General features: G+C 42.2%; 1 protein-coding gene across 1 annotated transcript; it reads right to left on the reverse strand.

Moving 5' to 3' along the window:
* Positions 1 to 564: 564 nt before the first annotated feature.
* Positions 565 to 19,104, reverse strand: LOC139732198 (nuclear receptor subfamily 5 group A member 2-like). Its single transcript, XM_071643074.1, has 5 exons — positions 18,999 to 19,104; positions 9,001 to 9,276; positions 7,760 to 8,370; positions 1,727 to 1,982; positions 565 to 1,257 (listed from the first exon to the last, which is right to left on the reverse strand). The coding sequence occupies exons 1-5, from the start codon at positions 19,087 to 19,089 to the stop codon at positions 1,010 to 1,012; spliced, it is 1,482 nt and encodes a 493-aa protein (XP_071499175.1). The 5' UTR covers positions 19,090 to 19,104; the 3' UTR covers positions 565 to 1,009.
* Between the last annotated feature and the right edge of the window lie 1,468 nt (positions 19,105 to 20,572).

A 20,572-nucleotide genomic window follows, 5' to 3' on the forward strand; every position in this document is an offset into this window, starting at 1 on the left:
CAATTCAAAATAATTATCATAAAACTTGCGACTGATTTCAACTTGCTATTAATCGAAAATATCCATTATAATATATAGATCAAACTGAAATTGCGATCAATCTGATATCTAAAGTATACGTTTAGTATATCTCGGTCTGACAAATCAAAATTTGCGGTGACCGTGAGACTACCTTCATGGTAAAGAGTCATATCTCCTCTATCTGATGATACCGTTTTTATAATTTTAATATCAGGGTTGAATGATTAATTGCAAATTCAATGGCAACCTCAACTTTGCGATTGATTTCGTATTTGCTGCAACTGACTTAGAATCAATCCCAACTTATGACAGATTTGCGATCAAGTCAGTCCGAAAAATATCGCGATTGATACGAAAATCGCAACTTTTCACGTTTGTTCTCAATCGCACAGTTGCAATTGATTGGGAGATTTATATGATTTGAATCAAATGCAAGTCTTTATAAGACGGAGCCCTGATCACACAACATAGTTTTGTTTGTTTGCTTCCATGATAAAATGTCACATAAGTATATTTATAGTATATACAGTCTTGTCCATTAACTCTTTGGTTTGCGTATTCAGCAATCTCATGCATATCAAAATGCTATGCGTACACCCCGCCTAACTTTGTCTGTCCCATGGGGTTAGCAGTACAGGGGAGGCGTACGCACAACTCCAGTCACACACTGATAGACCCCGCACAGACCCTTGGACTCCAGTGCCCCATTGTAGCTCTCTCCTCACCAACGTTAGCGTAGTTGGCTGCTGTTACCATGGAGACGGGCTCACCTCCCTGCTGTTCTCAAGGAAGCAAACCAACAATTGTAGGCGATATGCTACTGGTCACTCGCACATGATGTACCTTGGGCGCGACGGTGCGTTCTGTTTACGTGGTCCAAACAGTGTCATACACTTGCAAAAATGTTTCATCTCTTCATTCTCCTCCCCATTCTTAGTCTCTTCAGAAGTCTCCCCGCTGGGAAATAAACGTTTCAAATGTCTAAAAATCATTTCCGCTTGCTATGGAGCATCTCCATGAGGAGGCTGTTGTAAGGGACCTCGCCGTTGAGGTGCTTGTAGTACAGGTATTCCTCGGCGCGCTGGCTGATTTGCCTGATTTCTGGCAATAGTCTAAGCATCAGCCGGAACTTATCGCCAACCGTTGGGTACGAGGTCATGGTGTGTTCCAGCAGGGCGGCGCTGATTTGGTCTTGACAGCCGTCGATAATGTGCTTGTCATGAAGTGAGACTATACCTAGGCAGGGAAAACAACGGGGATGAATGCTATAAGAGAAATGGTCTTTGTGATATAAAATAATCAAAGACTAACCACATGAATTAAATGAACAGTATATGGAATGATACAGATGCGTTATCTTGTCAAACAAATCTCAAAACATCTGTGTCTCACAGGCAAAATGAAATTAGGGGAAAACAAATGCCTAAAGCACCGTTCGGGGAGAAGGCATAATGAATTATGCTTGCTGAACCACATCCTTTCCATAAAGAAAAACGAAGAAGTGAATACGTGAATTCATTTGTAAGACAATGCTTGCCATGTCGTTATGTTCGAAACATGACGAGAGAATTTTTTTTTTTGTATTTTGTTTCACACTAGGTCAGCAATTACTGAATACTTTCAGATACAGCAAGAATTTTTTTTTTCGTGTGTGTGTAATAATGACAGGAGGACTCTGCCGACCCCTTCACGGATGTCCACTCACCAGGATTGAGCAGGATCATGAACTTCAAGCACACATACTCCTTGTGGTCGATCTTCAGCTCGCGCATGCGCATGACGATGCTGTTCATCTGGTCGAGCACGTCGCCGAGCCCCATGTGCGTGAGCGTCGACTGGTCCAGCGTCTGGCCGGTGATCATCAAGATGCCCTCGCCGTGGTGGTGTATTTGGCGGTAGAGGTGGTCGAAGAGGAGCAGCTCGCTCCACGAGTTCTGCAGGAGTTTCATCTGGTCTTCAACCTGATGGGAAGATGAGATAGAGTGAAAGGATGGACAGATAGAAACACAAAGGGGGAAGACAAAGAGGAAGAGAGCCAGAAAGAGAGAGAGGGAGAAAAGAATGGTTACTTATTTGTTGTGAAGTCTATATCGCGACTTTTAACATCACTGTAACCTGCATCACTTCTTTCATGGACAAAAATTCAAATACTTATCCTAGTCAACAACACAACAGTCCCCAAAAGAAATGACTAGACATGTGTAGAAGTTGATCTACAAGAAAGAACATGAAACCAGGACCAAGTAAGGCACATTGGTTAACAGAAAAGAAATATATTATGTAACTGAACCAATTAAAAAGGCTTAATGATTTTGAATAGTTCTTGGGTACAACGGTATGGGTTTATATGTGATCAACAACATTACGAAATGAACTGCTGGCCGTCCCTGAAATTTCATTGTATATGTCATATTACTGGGAGTGTTTTCATAATTTGGTTGCCTTTTCTCATGATTTTCGCCCATGCTGCAGCGCACAATGAAACGACTGAAAACTCGCTAGCTCACGAGAGAGTATAGAATCAGAACATGGAAAGTATTAGACATTTAGATGTGATGGAGGAAACGCAGTGGACATTATGACATGTGTCTCTTTTATTTGGCGAGTTGGGCAGGTGTGGTGAGATGCCACGTTCTAATGATGGCTGCCGTGAGATGGCACGATTTGACCAGTTCTCGTTTACACGAGAAAGCGGACACTTGCCCGCGTTGTGACTGTCACTTCCCCCTCCAGTCACGTGGCAGGCCTTGTCATGTGAATGGAACATGTGGGAGGTTTTCGTTTCATGTGGTTATGATATTGCTTCTGTGATTTTTAACCTACGTTGATGAACATTGTATGTTTTTGCTTCCATTGATAGAGCGAGACGCAGGGCAATTCGTGCTCTTGTAAGGCATTAGCCTCTCACCCCGTATGTGTAGAGAGGTTGAAATTCACATGATAAAGACCAGTCATACGGCTCAACAACCGATGTGACTATTTAGACTGCTATATTCCATTTCATAGAGCAAAATGCCTCCACAATAAACGGATAGCAGTCTCAAGCCAAGCATGAAATGAAGTGGACAAAGCTCCTTAAAAGATATCTTATCATCTTGCATATCGGATCATCTACGACCAAGCTGTACAGTGGGACCATCTCTCCCTCTCTCTGATTTACTGGTTCTACATTATCTGCTGTTTCTTGCACAGAGATTATGAGCTCAAGTCGTATGTTTCGCAGTGATTCTCCAGTCAGCATTACATTAATGGCCCATCAAACCAGCAATCCGTACATAGATCCTCGCAGCCTACCACACGGTATGTCCGCGTGAATGACGTAACATTACGTAAGATTGTCTGGGTCGAGCTCTATTCGAGACATACGCGGTCACACGCTCACACATACCCTGGTATACACATATAAAACACATACACACAGTCATGTTTGGTGCAGCTACATGCATGGTCCAGCGAATCAATGGGCAACTTCATTCATTGGTGGGTGTTACATCGTCATCTTTTCTTTTTTTTTTGTCTTTTCCGCCGACCACAAGAGGAAAAATGGTAAAGAAGGCGGCTCCCGCATATCGGAGCTTCGTATTGTCCGCTCAACGACTCGGTGGAGCAAAAAGAAATTTGAGACTTCTAGCAGCATCCCAGACATGGTATTGTAATTCGGGTTATGCTCAATTGTTCCTGCTAAACATACTTCTCCCAGCCCCATTGATTGGGCTATTGATCAAACGTCTGCGGGTGCTATTACGTAATAGGTCTTAATAACAAATAACGGCAAACCGTTACGATAAGCCGGCGGAACGCCTGGGATTGAGGAGACGCTGGATGGCTAGCTGTACTGCTCCCAGCCAGATTATATCTTCCAGCGAATTTTAGACCACAAACCGGATAATGACGTACTTGAAAAGCATTCAAAGTGCATGCTAGCACAATGTGGTAGCAATAAACTACGTTTAAAATGTTCTTACACAGATCGCACCAGTAGTATGATTTGCTCATGCAAACTACTCCTCGGACAAAATATCGTAAGATTTAAGTGAAAGTGAAAACATTTATTCCATATATCTCCCTAAAAGGCAACAACAAAATATAAGTCGCGACGACCTACGACTTTGCAACATTCCTTATGCCCTGTCATCAATTTTGTCAACAGGACACCCACGCGCAAATTGAACATACGTTTTGTTAATGGGACACAAACACTAAAAGAAGCCTTCTAGAAAAATATCAACAGTGCGAGAAACGAGGGGCGGGGATGTGACAGCAACTGAAGGTTGCCTCTAAATAAGCAGTATATGGATAAATTCCCATCACTACTTCCAAACATTCGTTTTTCATAATATTCTGCAGAAAAAAAGACAAATTACTGTTTAAACCAGTGTCATTGGCGATCTAAATTAGCTCAAATTTCTTTCTTCGCCGACTACGCTATCCGCCTACATTGGTTTGTCATGTAGTAAAATCGAATGTCAACTGTATAGGTAACTCGCTCCAATGAGTAATATTCTGTATTTCTCATATATACCTACCATCCGATCATGGAGCACCATAATCCGATCATTCACATTGGATTTACCACGCTTCCTGAAAGTGGTCGAAATACTAGTAAGCTGGAAATCGACATGGTACGGGATAGCACAAACAGGAGATTGCGTAAGAATGTTCCATCTCTGGATGGTAATCGGTCGGTGTTATGGCAACATCGTTAGTTTGGGGACAACCTACAGTGCCCCATCAATTCTCGCAACTAAATTGCATACTTCACCATTCAATAATTCTGTATCAACAATTCTTATACTTGTCTTCTTCGAATTATGTCCGCGTGATTGGGAGAAACGATGTGATTTTATATGACCGCATGTTTTTAAGCAACCTAGGAGATACCATGAAGTAGCTTCATGGAGTTACTAAGGGGGAGGGGGTATTGTGAAGGTATAGGTACTAATACATGAATCGGTCTGTTTCCCTTCCAAATTGATTCGATACGTAATCAGCGACAAGAGATCCAGGATGGGACAAGTAATATTTATACTAGCGTCACCAGCTGGCGAGGGGGCGTGATGGGGCGGGGATGAGCTGCGGGCGGCAGACAGGTATATGAGCCCCCGACTCAGGATGGACACATTTTTCTTCTCTTTTTGCTGACGATGTCAGATCGGCAGCAAGAGAAGCTGACAATCACCCCATATCTTCTCTGAAATTATCGCCATCTCACCATAAATTCCTTACCCAACCAGCCATTTCTTCCCACCCTCCTTCTTATCGGACTATTATCACAGCTGTTGCCTGTGATAGAAGCTGTTTTTCTGGAAAACCAAGAAACTCGTACACCTGGGAAACGTTCCCATTCGTTTCTTCCTTCCTATGCAATTCCTCAGATCCACTGTATAAGAAACAGTTGCCAAATATCCTGGCAAATACAGTCCGACTAAATTAATCAGTGAGAAATTTGTGCACTGGTTGCAACAAACTCTGCCAATCTCGAAGAATAGCATAATCGATTTCAGCTGCACCTATTCTTGCCCTCTTCCACAATACACTGTCTAAATCTAACCATGGCATTTTGAGTCTTTTGCGTAGAGAAAAATATTTGGAGAACGCAATGTGCAGATATGTCTTTCCGCTTTGCATACTACTAGTAGATAATACATTGCACTCTCCCCGCAAAAAAACAATTGGTTTGCAAATTTTACGCGACAATCATTTGTGATTAGGCTGAAGTGGGCCTTAGAGAGTATACGAGAAACAAAAACAAATTTGAATACTGCTTGAAGTGCATCTGGTCATCATTCTATTTCTATGAGCAGCATCAGCCACGGCTGTGTCTCTACTTCCGTATCTACATATTATCATCAATAACACCAGAAAAAAACCCCACCAAAATGCGTTCATTTGGCTCCATGCTCTCTTGCAATCAAATTCGTGTGAACAATGTAAAATTAGGAGGGGGAGGGGGGACACGCTTCGTAAATTAACGAACGAATAGCTGTAATTGTGAAGTCATTCACTCATTCATTCGCTCTTTCATTCACTTATTCATTCATTCATTCGTTCCCGGTTAGCCTTGACCTGTCCGCATATTGCCACTGAATAAGGCGGGCGACAAACGGATTTGCTGCTCAACATAGGTGACGTTCAAACCACTGCAGTGGCCCCAGAGAATATGTATAAGCGCGTGCATAATTTATGACGGTTGGATTTCTTGAAGATTTCGTTCAAGGGCATGTGTGTGTGTTGTGTGTGTGTGTGTGTGTGTGTGTGCGAGGGGGGGCTTTTAAACGTGTCTGAATGATTGTGACGATGGGTCATAGTGGATTATTGAAACGTGGGTTACGTAAGTATGCATCAGCATGCTCATGTATTTACATACACGTCAAACGAATAAATTTATATTTATAATATGTACACATCATACATAGCTATTATGTATTAAAGGTATTTATCTATAATGCAGCAGAGTATTGTAGAAGAAGAGATTTGATGAATGATGTTTGAGTTGAGGAAAACGATGAATTTTAGGTTCAAGCACAATTTTTGTTTTCAGAGACTTCTGTGCGAGCAACAGGGTTTTGAATCATTTCGAAATAGCTGGCGAAATGGCAGTGAGTTCACAGACAGAACATTACCTATCACGGCGAATGTCACGGCCGGGCTTCACCATATTTACAGTGAAGTATAACAGAAAATACAAACATTAAGAAGAAATGGTTTCTCTTTTGATAATTTCTCCTACACGATGCTTCAAACAAAATTTCTGTCTACCAAGCAAATTGTGTCTTAACTCCAACTTATACGATGAAAACGTAAACATATCAGCATGCAAAATTTATAAAAGCAGATACTATTGCTGACTACATGTAGAAGGCCATCTCTTCCATTGCCACCAGGTACCGGACGGCAGGTGACCCAACAAAAATCGTTTCAGACTCTCATTCCAACTTCAAAATCCCTGTTCCCTTGCAGTTTATCACAAAGCAAGTACGCAAATATTGCTGGAAAGGCTTGTGTAAGGTAAGCCATGCCATATCAGGTGGAAAAATTCTTGGCGTAGAAATAGGTGAATATTTAAATCTTTAATAAGACAGTCAGTGCATTTACTGTTAATATCCTATGACCACCTTGCTGATATTCGTTTCACGTAGATGCATGAAGGAATGGCTTATATCATAATGGTCAAGGGATAAAAAAGACACCATCAAACACAGCAAAACGAAACAAAACTAAACAAAACCATCTAAAAGGCACACAGAGAACCACGCAAACCATATAATTGACCTTACAATAATTTAGATACAAAATAACTATTAGCTAATGAATGAGGTTACTGCATGTTGCATTGTACGATATCGGAAATATCGAGTAACCTTTACCGTTCAGATTCTGAAAAATTGATGTCAGTTGGTTCTTGGACTAGTTCAAGATCGTCCAACATTTACATTAAGCTACCACTCAATTTGGTCTTGAAAAATGAGAGATGCAATACTTAAAATTTCCTCTTTATCTTACTTGCTCATGGGCGTCAGATACAGATTCCAAAAATAATATCGACATGGATCAAATGCCATGTGACATTTGCAAAGAAGGGAAGTTGATACCCGGGTATGAATGGGGCAAATATACACCAGTATGGACAAGAGGAAGGGGTGCAATGCCAGAGCAAATGGAGGTTACTCGAGAGAAGGAAGCTGGGAAGCTACGACAAAGTTGGGAGGGACGGGAAGAAGCAAGGAGCAATGAATACCTTCAGTTCTTTGAAGAAAAGACTATTTCTTGCCCAGTCCACAAATGCGAAGAGAGTCTGGTCTGCTAACTTGCATATCATGCTAAAGAAGTCCCCGGGCGCGGTCATGCCCATAGCTGTCTGGAGATAGGACGAGACCTTGGCTTGAAGCTGGACTTGGTCTGGCTCACTGCGCAGCAGTTCTAGGATCAATTTGGGCGTGTGGTCTGGCTCGGCCTTGACGGAGAGAGGGCTGGTGCTGGAACCCGAGGGCGGAGGACTTGATGTAGGGGGCTGGATGGGGCCCGTCGTTGTGTAGTTGATGGGCTGGATCTGCGGCGGCACCCCGTAGCCGTTCTGTTGAAGTGACATGGGCTGAGGGATGTTCATGATGGGTGGTTTGTTGAGTGGATCCCTAATGACCACCGCTGGGGGTGGATGGAGCGCCGAACTCCTGGAGGCCGCTGCGTGGATATTCTTGATGGCCATGGAAATGTCGGGATTCCCCGGAGTTGAGACAGCTCTTGCACTGGCTATTAGCCGGTTTCTCTGCTGCTGTTTCAAAGCTCGGTCTCGTTTGTACATCGGGCCGAACTTGTTCCGTCCACCCCTCATTCGGTCAGGCCGCACGGCTAGCGAGAAGAAAATTGAACGTGGCACATTTACAATGATTTCATAGGGAAGGGTTATTGTAAGCATACTGTTCCTAAGATGTTATAAAACCACTTCCTCATTATAATGTAAAACTAAAAGCAGGATTGCACAGTTGCATATATTAAACAGTTCTTTCCATAAAAAATCTAATCCCTGCATTAAGCACTATTCAAGTTTTGGTATGAGGAATATGTTATGTAGCCGAATTAAACAGTCTATTTAGGCATATATCCCGAATATCGTCTCGTCACATTACCCCTCCCCATGTTCACATACCATTTACTCAAGCTAGATGCTTATCTATGTCTCGGCACTTTGAGCAGGCTTCTATTTCCTGCAGGGTTACAATTTTCCTTTCATAAAGCAGAAGTGGCATTTCAGGCTGAAATGAATCTTTGCATCAAGAAATCTACCCGACTTTGAATTTCCCCAGTGATTCAATGTTCGTTGAACATATTTGTAACATAAACAAACAAAATTAAAAATACATTTGGAAGTTTGGAATATTATGGTATGATGAATGATTTTTGTTGTATATATATATATATATATATATACAATATGTGCTTTCATTTATCATCCTTAGTTCTTCTTCTCGACCAACCAACCTTCTAATTTCATCCCAACTTTGAGGCACTTCTGGAAGCGGCAGTAGGGACATCGCTTGCGCTGCGTCTTGTCGATAGCACAGTTCCTGTTCTCGATGCACGTGTAGACCTTCTTGTTCTGGACAGTCCGCTTGAAGAACCCCTTGCAACTCTCGCAGGTCAGCAGGCCGTAGTGGTAGCCGGACACCTTGTCGCCGCACACCGGACACTGCTCGTCGAACTCGGGCTTGACGTCCGACTGCTCGAAGTTGAAATCCATCCGCAGCGTGGGCGCTGCTGGCGACAGAAAGCAAAATAAAAGAGGCACATTGTGGAGACCACGTTAGTTGGCATAGTCAACGAATTTCATCTCTTCTTTATGTAGCTGGTATAAATTTATATGTATCCTGAGATTGCTCTGTGAAAGACTGCTCTGCATTTCGGGAACATGAAGTATCCCATAGACATTTTCAATTTTAGTAGCACAGGTCCTATAACATATGCTGTTTGAATGTTTACATGGTGATAGAAGTTTGCGGTAAAAACCAATGCATTACTTCTGTATACACTCATGTGTTGCCGGGAACCTCTCTCCTTTCTGATATTATCATACATAAATAAACATACATACACATGACTGCTATATCAACGTGTGCATATACACCAGTTTATAAATGAATATCTGTGTGAATACGCATACACTTTGGGTTACATTTTACTGATCGAAATTAGGTTAAGCATTTTTCCTTTTTTTCACTATTATGCGTGAGGGAATGTCTTCCTGTGAATATCATGCGTTTTATGTACGGCCAAAAGAATCGCCGTACGCCAGATAAGAAACACCCCGTGGCGTTCGTGGTTTCGCCCAGTGACGCCCCGGGCCCCGGCGGGTATGGCAACGATGGGTGTCGCCATCTCGGGCACACCGCGAGTGGCGCCCAAACGTCGCCAATGCGGCAATCATTCCACGTATTGGCACGAAACTGAGCGGAAAGACGCGTGTTGGATAGTTTTGTGCATGACTTGCTCCGAACCATTTTGGAAAACAACGTCTCGCAGAAGCGAAGATGTCTCCCTAGCTCTCCCCTGGTCGGCCTCCTCCAACCGAGTGGAGTGGCGTGAATTAGCGGTAATTGCTTGTAGCTCAATTCATGGACAAGTTGACAACAGGCATCGATAGTATAATTACGGTATTTGAACGCCTCTAGGAAATGTGAACATTAAAAGAGGGACAGTTAGTTACTTTACCTCTTTGTTCCCAATTTGAAGAACCAAATTTGATCTCAATAACTTAGGTAAAAATAAATGAAATATGAAAAAAAGAACACTTATCGAGCAATAATTATCATTTCCAAACGAGAAGATCTAAGAAACAGTGTTTTGACCAAATGAGAACCCTTCACCGAAGAACAATGGGAAAAGACATCTGAGGGATACCCTATCACACACACACACGCACACACACAAAAAAAAAAAATACCGGGAAATAACACACATTCCCTGCCCTAAGGTCAAAAACCTCAATATCTTTTCACTGAGCGAATGATCTTGATCATAAACAATCTATCCCACTTTCCACATGATGTTATTTAGATCCTCACTTATGGTGGTGGTATACCACTTAACAATTTGATCCTTTAAAACTGTGTAAGTTGGAATGAAATAAAATTGCTATAGGCCAAATGAATAAAATTACAAACTTTCATCGAAATCTTCAACGGTAAAGTTGATACGATGTAATTGCAATCTCATTGACCTATTTCACAAGAAAGCTGGAAAAGCGCCAATCTAAATAGTTATACTAGAAATGGGCGCCACGAAATTGAAACTTTAAATTCAGAGTCCAGTTTTGTAAGCAAAGGGAGAGATATGTCACCTCAAGACCAAACCTCTTACCTCTGACTGAAACTAGAAAGATAAACAGACAAAGACGAAGAGGAAGATGAAGAAGAAGAAGTAAAAAGAAACTAAGGAAAAAGCATGGTCCTATCGACTGAATGCAGATCATAAACAGCGGGACAGCGGGATGGTCATTAATCATGCCACACACAATGTGGTGGTGGGTTTGACATCTTCTTTTTTAAATTAATGTCTGCATATTCAAAAGCACCAGCGGAATGATTTTGTCGTTTCTGTTTCTCCTTTTATTTACCAGTGGATTGCCTTTGTCTCTGTTGCATCACTGAAACAAGTCAGTGTAAGATTTTCCCCCATCATCTTATCTACGTCCAGCCTGATGCGCGGTCCGAATCCAGGAGAAAATGTACGTAGCTCGGTTGCATGATTAAGTGCGCGCTGCAACCAGGAGCAGCGTTGCTTGCTATAATCCGTTCAGAGCACGGTGTGTTGCTCATTATAATCGGGTGTGGCAAGAGAAAGAGAGAGAGAAAAGAGAAGAGAAGACAGACGTGGCTCAAAATATGGAGCAGGAATCTCAACCACGATGATAATTATGCTGATGACCACTTACCTATACAGAGCCATGCAACAATCACACACATTAAAGACGCGAGTCAAGAGAGAGAGATACAAGAAATAGAGCTAAAGGAATGGAAAGATGGTTAGAGAGGGGAGAGAAGCTATAGGAGAAGGGGAAAGAAGATGAATTGAAGAGCCTCAATAGAGAAGACGTACGAATGGTGTTTGTAGAGCTATGCATGTAGAGTTATGATTTGCGTTCTCCTACATGCCGCTTGGATGCAATTCTTATAAATTATTATATATGACGAATGGCGATAAACATATCCCTATACCTATAAGCATACTTATAGTCGATAAATGTCAGCTAGCATAAATAACCCTCTCACTTTAACAAAAAAAAAAAAGGAAATAAAAAAGTGAACAGTGGTAAAGTCAGGGCGATGTCAAGTACACTATGTATATCCTCCAAGCATGGAGCTGTAGATCCATACTCCAAGCCTGCTGTTCTGTATCGAATTGGTCGGGAGAGTAATACATGTTTACTATCAAATTTGTGCCAAATATAGAACGTTAGCAATGGTGACGTTACCACAACGCTTCCAACATTCTATAGGCCTACATACTGTATTGCTATATGACATTAGATGCATAAGTATTTTTCTTTTTTTGTGTGAATCTACGAATACAAATGTCTTCAGTATTCAAACAATAAAATTGGGCGGTTCTTTGTCGGGTGTGACTGTTTGTGTGGATATCATAGATGTGGCGTTCTATGAAATTGAATGTAGGAATAAAATCATTATTACGCAGGTGATTGTTCAAGGCAGACAACAATCTGCAAATGCCATGATGCCTACCCAAGATGAACACAAAAACACCCGTTTCTAAGCTACCTTTGATTGGATCTATAAGAGGGCAGGTAGCAGCCAGTAAATAGTCTGTTTTGTGCTGATACTTTCAACGTAGTATACGCCCACATCGCTGTGTTCTCTTTCTCATGACGGAGAAGCAAACAGTGGAATGCAATGCATGTTGTAATGATATGGCAATAAGACATGTTTTCTGGTTTCTGTGGATGATCATCATGAGAGCACATTCTGTACCCGAGGATCTATACGCTCAGCCCTTTTTGATTCACCGATGACGTGCTTAGCATTGAAAATATGAAACATGGCTGATTTTGTGACATCCCTTGTGTTCACGAACAGAGGTTGGCATTGAAAGTGTGCAAGGGGTGAGGGGTAGAGAGAGATGCATAGAAGAGGAAAAGAGGAGGAAGGAGAGAGCCGTACGCCGTACGATTTATTCAGTTCGGCAGACAGTGTAATTACCGTCTTGAGCCGAAGCGAAGAAAAACGGCAAGATGAATAGTTGGCATGTACAGCAGTCAAGCCCGACCGATAAACGTTGAGCTCCGAGATCAGTCAACAAAATGATGGTAAACTATCATGATCCATCATAAACATGCATGCCTTCGCTCCGAAAAGACTCTTCTTCTTCGCCATTGACCGAAAAACGAAAGAAAATAATCTCTGCAGTGACACGAGACCAAGTCTTTTGAAATATCTTTTTTGAACGTTTTACGCGTGGATACAGTCGACTGCGGATTGTTATGTACCCAATATCGAGTAGACTAGTCGCAGGGAGGTGGGATACCTCCCCACTAGTTGGGTGTCTAAAGCGTGAAACGTGATCATACATCACTTTATACACAAATCATGACAACTTTCCACGAAATTTGACGATTTTACCAATACCATAATCCTCAGAATGATTGAAACTATCTGTATTTTTCAGTCATCCTCCCCGTGTTCAGAGGAGGATAGAGACTGTCGAGTGGAAGAAGCAATGGGAAACGGTTTACATGTTAGAACGGCTCCGCCATGTTGTTCAAAACAAAGAAAGGCTATACATAATCATTGTGTCTGGAGGACTCTGCTCTGCTCTTCATGCAAAGCGAAATGCCAGCTGCAGCATCATGAGTGATTTATGCTGCTTTATCTTCTTCCTCATTGTGAAGGAATATTATCGTTCGCCTTCATCTACAAAAGTATCACAATTTGGGTTGTCTCAGCATTGTCCATCGGACCAAGCATGAGAGTGTATGGTCAGCAGCGCACGGTTTCGACCTCATGGGTCATATCAACCTGATGCGCCCCTCGTTAGGCAGCGGATAGTAAAGTGAAGATATTTGAGATTGGATGAGACAACTCAAGACAAGCTAAAACTGCAGCAAACCTTGCGATTGTGGCGCCATGACTCACGATAGAAAACGAGAGAGTCCGGCCTTTCCTGAGAGAAAAATCTCACAGATTCTCTGTTGCATTTTCTCATAAGACTCATGCCACATGTCCAGAATGGGTCCTTGATTATAGAGCCTTCGGGCAAGAGCGAGGGCAGACGGGTCACCATCGTACACGTACTTCAAGATAACAAGTGTGACGGATTTGTTGTTTTCATCACATTCTCGTTTTTAAAGTCAAAGTAATGAGAATTATACGTGTGAGGGGAGAGTTAAAATGAACATTTGAGCTAAAAGTAACAACATTCGTGCATAACTGGACAAAAATGCCTTTAGTTACAGGTATCATGATAACGCCATTGACTCTTCTTAAAGGTAGGCCTTTGTGAGGCACCACGTTTCTCCGCTTTGTGGTCCATACCGACTTGGGCCTACATTTGGATCTTGCTAGAGCGGACATGGCGTGGCAACATGTGAAGGCAAAGCAAAGACTAGACAACTGAGTAGAAGATGGTAGGGGACACGCCTACCCGATAGCAGCGACCAAACGCTGTCTCACAAAGCATGATCGACTGGCCACTTTACACCAATCTCCCATGATGGAGGAGCAGATTGTGCCGAGGTGATGCACGTGGGTAAAGTGAGGGTCATCCGGTGACGATGAACCGAACTCGACGGTACACATATCGAGTTTCTCCTCTCAAGTTCTCGTCCAACCGTCCTGCTCGGCACGGCACGACTAAAATTAGTTCTCTGAGCTCCCGAGAACGAGAGAAGGGGTGGGGGGGGGGGGGGGTATCGCTGAAAAGGAAAGTACAGTGAACTAAAACACAGCAAGGAACAGCCCTCCATGAAAAAATAATGAACGAAGACCCGAATTCTTTTCAAGAAAGAATTGTCAGTGTACCTGCTCACTAGAAGCAATTTGGTATCCGATGACGCTTTTGGATTCATCCGGTCATCCTCCCAAATGTTTTGCTCCTCATCATACTCGGCCATATCCTTAGATTATAGAGACCTTAATGATCTACAATCCTACAGGGTGATAATGCAAACTGATGTGCCCAAGAACAAGCCGTGGGTTTCCGAATAAGAATAAGAGGAAAATGTTAGAGTCTGGTCTTGCAGTTGACGAAGCGGAACGAGTCGTGGATTGTATATTTGCAAGAAAAGAATCCGATCACTTTAATTAATTCCATCAATTATTGCACCTAGTATTTTGAATAATACCCTCAAGATCAACGTCTTGCTAATACGAGTACCGTCAGGATAAAAATGTGACGTCATAATGTCCTGACAAAAACCCGGCAATCACTGACCTGAAGCGATATGGATGATTGGTAAAAATTGTGTTGAACCAAGTTGCAAGACTTTTGGCAACTTTTCCTCTGACCCGCTTCCCCTTTACTAGCACCAGTAAGCTCTCAAAGTCAAAGGTTTCAAGTCATAATTAAGTAGACCATTTTAGATATTTAAAGACTACATTTCCAGTCTCAGTAATAAATCAGGTGTCGTGAAGTTAAGAAGGGAGGAGTTTTTCTTTTTTGTTGTTGTTACTCCTTTTAATAATCATTGCAACGTCAGCGGTTCGTGTACAGTTTGTTGCGCATCTTTCTTATCTCGCCGCAGCAGTCTTAAAGTAAACATTTTGTGTATATCTATACTTCAAAATGCTGCGGTTTCTGGTTTTCATTGGCATAGGCAATAAAAACATATCCATCAACGACCGGAACACGACTACGAGTTTCTATTCAGTGGATGTAGGGTACCAACAAAGCAGCGCATACTCAGTATTGGAATTTACCTGACGGGTTCTTTAGTTTTGGTATCACACCGGAAGGTATGAACTTCCTCCTCAGGCAAACGAGAAAGCGTTAGGGAATAATGGCGGAAAAGGTATAGGCAATATCGTAACCAACGTTGCATTACCTGCAAATGCACTACCTTTTTGGGCAGAGTGAGACGACGAGAATTTCTCGATTCAAATAGAACAAGTAATTTGTATCATCAAATTCAACATTTATATCCAACTAGAAATAATGTATGCCACACTCACTAGCTCTCTTTAATTATACATTTATATACAAATATATACACACACATATAATATGAGTTGCTTGCATTGAATTGATCAGGAAACATTAAAAATGCTTGAAATCATCGCTTTGTGTTCAGTTGCCAAGATCATGAGGCTTCTTTAATTGAAATATACACAAGCTTTAATATGGTACAGAAGAATGAGCTGATATCATCATGCACGAAGAGCTAGTGATATTAACATGTCAATGGCGATTACAGTTCACGAAGATCCCCACTACGGGAGCTCGTCTATCGCTCGAAACGTGACACATTCAAATGGATCACGTGTATGGCTGTGCTCCTCGAATCTATGGACAAGAGGCATATACATGTACGTATATGTATGGAGATATTGAATAGATTAGCAAATCAAAACTCCTATATTATTCAAACAGAGAACAATATCAAGAAATGTTCAGTTTAGTCGACATTCTCCTACCCTCTTTTCAGTCTACTTTTTTTCCTGGTTAAGTCCAAATGAAAATGGCTATTACTGTCTAGCCTGCCCCAGTCTACTCATTAGATCACTACATCTTCAGAAGTCCTCATAGCTCATGAGAATACCTTCAGTTTTTGAAGAGAGTAGCTTGCCATCGCGTGTATACGTCAATGTGTTCAACAAAGGTTTCTCACAACCTTTAGCTTTAGCCCATATATAGCTATAGAGAGCGTACAATCGATATAAACACCAAGCATAATTTCCACATGAAATGCGATTTCTCAGCTTCTCTAAGGCGTTAGGCAAAATTTGTGATATTTACAGAAAATGACCTTTGTCTGATCTGCGTCGACTATGGATAAGGACCAGAGAGGCGATGCAGCCTATACAGATAGAGTTATGTCGTCTACTTATAGAAATTTAGTATAGATGTTGTTAGTATCAACTCTGTTCGATTCCCCATCCTCATCCCTTCCAATGATGCAACACAGCGACGCATGTGATGTGACCACGGTCCACAGTGTTGCTTTTGCCTCAACCAGGATAACGTTTTCGAATTTTCCCATGTAGTCACTCCAAACAGCGCAATGATGCTTGTTTTTATTTCCCCTTTGTACAACCAAGGAGCTTCACTGAAATTCCTTGGTACAACGGTACGGTCGTCACGTTTCTGGTAGAGTGCTCCCTTCCTTGCCGTTATATGGCTCCATGAACTTGAATAGTATTGGACTGCATTGTCTTAGACAGATCACTATTAGTGGCTCTATCATTCAACTACACATATTTTTCCCCTATCAACACAGATCGGACCTGTAATGACGCTGTGTCAATTGCAATAATTAATGGATACAAAATTTGTATCTTATTATCTCTGTTTAAAGTGATTGATCGAAATTATTTAATAAGAAGTGACTGCGGGGGACTTGATATATCAATATATAATAGGAAAAATATCACACGAATGCCATGAAGATGTTCCTTTCAAAAGATGATGATGATGATGTGACCAAGTTACTCGACACAAACCATAAAGGTGCGCCAAATAAAATGAAAAATGAGTGCGGTAAAAAAAAATGAGTGTGGTATGTGTATATTATACACGTTTGGTCCAAGAGTAAACAAAAAACAAAAAACATTTCTATTGTTTAGCTGCATAATTATATGAACAAGTACAGAATGCATAAAAACATACGCATGCACACACATACATACATACACACACACACGCACACATACGGATACGTTGCGTACAAAGAGCATTATGTAAAGTGAGTACAGCACAGGCATCTAAATTCTAAAAGATACTTTTTTTTAAATTAAATACAGTATCTCGTTTAAGGTTTTAACTACGCCCGTACATGATTGATAATTTCAAGTAGCGCCAGCTGAAGTTATGGAAGGAATAGACCAGAGCAAATTCGGGAATTCGAGCGCTCATTTTAGACGATTCCCCTCAGCTCAGACAAACCTTCCGTCACATAAGTTTCAAAACAAAGCCAGAGAATAGTACGGGATGCTTAATTTTCTATAACAAGAACATTACTAGGTACACAGTAGGTTTGGTGATTTAACGCATGACAATGCAACATGAATTGGAAGGCAGATAAGCAGAAAATAGAATATATTGGTAGCGCATGGCATGGCGTTGGCGAGAACTCAGTCAAAACACTCAATGAGAATACACTGACCTTGACCCAAAGGCGAGGGCAACCCATCAGCGACGAATCCCCCAGACGGAGCCGCGTCTACCGCCATAGCTTTACGCGTTACGTGTTACTCGTAAGCGAGCGAACGAGCGGGCGAACACAAGTGCGTGAGCTCCCTGTCCACAGGCCAATCCCAAGCAGAAACACGCACACAAATTCGATAATCAATCGATAATTTCTGTGTGATTCCTTTTTGTCGGACACACATGACCTCAGAAATTTCTAGTAAAGTATACCCCTTACGGATCTCTTGGCATTAGAAACCCCTGGTTCCCCTCGAAAAGGTATAAAACTCCATGTGAAACGATGCTACCCCGTGGAATCGCGGGAGAGTGTAGGCTCTAGCGCGCAGAAATCGCCGGGTTCCCCGCATAGCTAAAAAAAAAAAGTATGCTAATCCGTGCGTTGCTGCGGTTGAACGTGATGAGAAAATCGCACTGCGCAAGTCCAAAAGTCAGCACTACATATTCATATATGTAAATTAACCTTAGTCACGTTCGCATACTTAACGAGTAGTACGGATGAAACCGCATGTGTGATTGGTCAATTACAGAACACTGAGGGTACTCAATAACAATAGCTAAACCAATCAACGATTAGGTTGGCGAGGTAGTTCAGACGGTGATACACAACAAACCCTGGAGGAACGCTGCCTTCCGGAATAAATACACTAGCACGCGTACGTGAAATCATGCCGTCGGGATTGTACACACGCGGAAGGAAAGTGCGAGCTAACTCTGAGTGTAGGCTGCTACGGCTTGGGAATAAGCAAGAATTCGCGCTGAACTTGAGATTATGTCAGCATTGGACGTAAATACTCAAAATCACATTGATGGACTCCCCCTTCCTAGCTGCACATTTGCTCCAGGAATGAAAATTAACAACGTAATATATGCAAACATCACAGGAATAATTAACATCTCATACCTGGCCTGCCCGGGAACCTACTCTGGTAATATTTTGGAACACTTCACATTAACTTTAAAACAATTCTGTTACAGAACTTTAAAATTGATTATTATATAGTACCGGCAACAGCAAACATCACAACATACATGGAACACACAATAACAACTTTTTTCAAGTAAAGAATAAGGTAAATATTCAATTCGATAACACTTCCTAAACTTACTTTTTATGTTGTCAATCGAAATATCCCCATATTCATCCATCGAATATGGTCCAGGAAATAGATATTCGGTGTGCTCCGGTAACATCGGCATGTTGTAGCGATGATACGCGTTGTAGTCCCGGTAATGCGCAATTTTTACTGCTTTTGGCAACGATTTAAGCGAGAAATTGTAAATTGTGGTATGGTCTACTGCCGTCACTGGTGCAGGAAATGGCACTTCGCAAGTATGAAATTTATCATGAGTTGCTCGATTTTCCAGAGAAAACGAAGAACTAACAACGGGCTGAGAATGATAAAATATAATATTTTTTCGTAGTGCAAGTTGGAGACAACGTATGCTGCAAGAGCGGAAAACGTGAGTCGAGTAGCATCGCGTATAAACACACACACACACACTTGCGGACCACTGTACGTGAATAAGGTAGTAATGTTCCACGGGGCATAGAATTCGCTTTATAGGTCGACATTCGACATCAGGCTAGGCAGCCGCATCCAAGGGTACGTGCGAAGAACAGACCAACTGCGCATGCGCCTAATGTCTTGGAGCTCGGAACGAGCCAGTCTTTTGCTTTTAGTCTTCTCTCCCTCTCTCTCCCTCCCTCTCTCTCTCTGTCTGTTGTTGCACCGTCAATGCGTAATATTACGTGTATGTGTGTGTATTATCGTGTGTACGACAGGATAGCCTGTTTATATCTCTCAGTGTGTGCGTTCGTGGGTGCGAGGGTGTATGCGAATATTTCTATAAATATGTTTATGAATGCCTCTCCGAAACAGGCATCACGTTCACATTTTCTTGAAGATTATGACACCCGACCAAGTCGTCGCAAGTCCCGTAAAGCTCGCAGAATGAAGCTGGGGGAAGAAAAGGTCCGCCCAGGAAAAACGTGGCGTGTGATCAGGGCAGACCATTTGAGATAGATCCGAAGAAATCACAGTGATGCGCCTCAGTGTCCCACGCCTGACAGTCCGCGACATGTAGAGGAATGGGGGAAGGGAGTCCAGTGTGTGTGTGTGAGTGGACGGACTGAGGGTGGGGTAGGAAGGAGATGAGATAGGGTGGGGGAGGGGGAGGGGGAGGGGGAAGCCGGGTGAGGGTGGGGGATGTGGATAAGGCTGGATGGGAAAAATGTGTTCCTCAGTCGGTGACTAGTGCAGTGCTGTTCTTGCAATGGTCACGTAAGAAAAATAATCTTCCATCCACTGAAACGGCCACCAGGCAAGATCGAAATTATCTTCCGGCTGCTGCCAGAAATACTTTCTTTTCATTCCTACGAATTGTCGAAGTTTGAATTCCACTATCATAATGTCTCGCTTACAATTACTCAAATGGGACTCATAATCATATAAGATGATGATGCTGGTGGTGGTGGTAATGATGATAATAAATGATGATTGTAGTGGTGGTGTTGGTGATGGTTATGATGATGGTGGTGGTGGTGGTGGTGGTGGTGGTGGTGGAGGTGATGTGATGATGATGATGATGATGATGATGATGATGATGATGATGATGATGATATTGATGGCAAATATGATGATGGAGGTAATCATCAACATCGTTGGCTCCATTGTCATCA

This window comes from Diadema antillarum, unplaced genomic scaffold (assembly GCF_040938485.1).
Source record: "Diadema antillarum isolate AM-2024a unplaced genomic scaffold, OU_Dant_1.0 seq00000406_RagTag, whole genome shotgun sequence".
Classification (NCBI taxonomy): Eukaryota; Metazoa; Echinodermata; class Echinoidea; order Diadematoida; family Diadematidae; genus Diadema; species Diadema antillarum.

Coding starts and splice junctions, on each gene's coding strand:
- LOC139732198 (XM_071643074.1), bottom strand. CDS start 19,089: ATGCCGATGTTACCGGAGCACACCGAATATCTATTTCCTGGACCATAT. Junction 8,371..9,000: donor AGTTGGGATGAAATTAGAAG/GTTGGTTGGTCG, acceptor TCTTCTCGCTAG/CCGTGCGGCCTGACCGAATG. Junction 1,258..1,726: donor CATGATCCTGCTCAATCCTG/GTGAGTGGACAT, acceptor TTCCCTGCCTAG/GTATAGTCTCACTTCATGAC.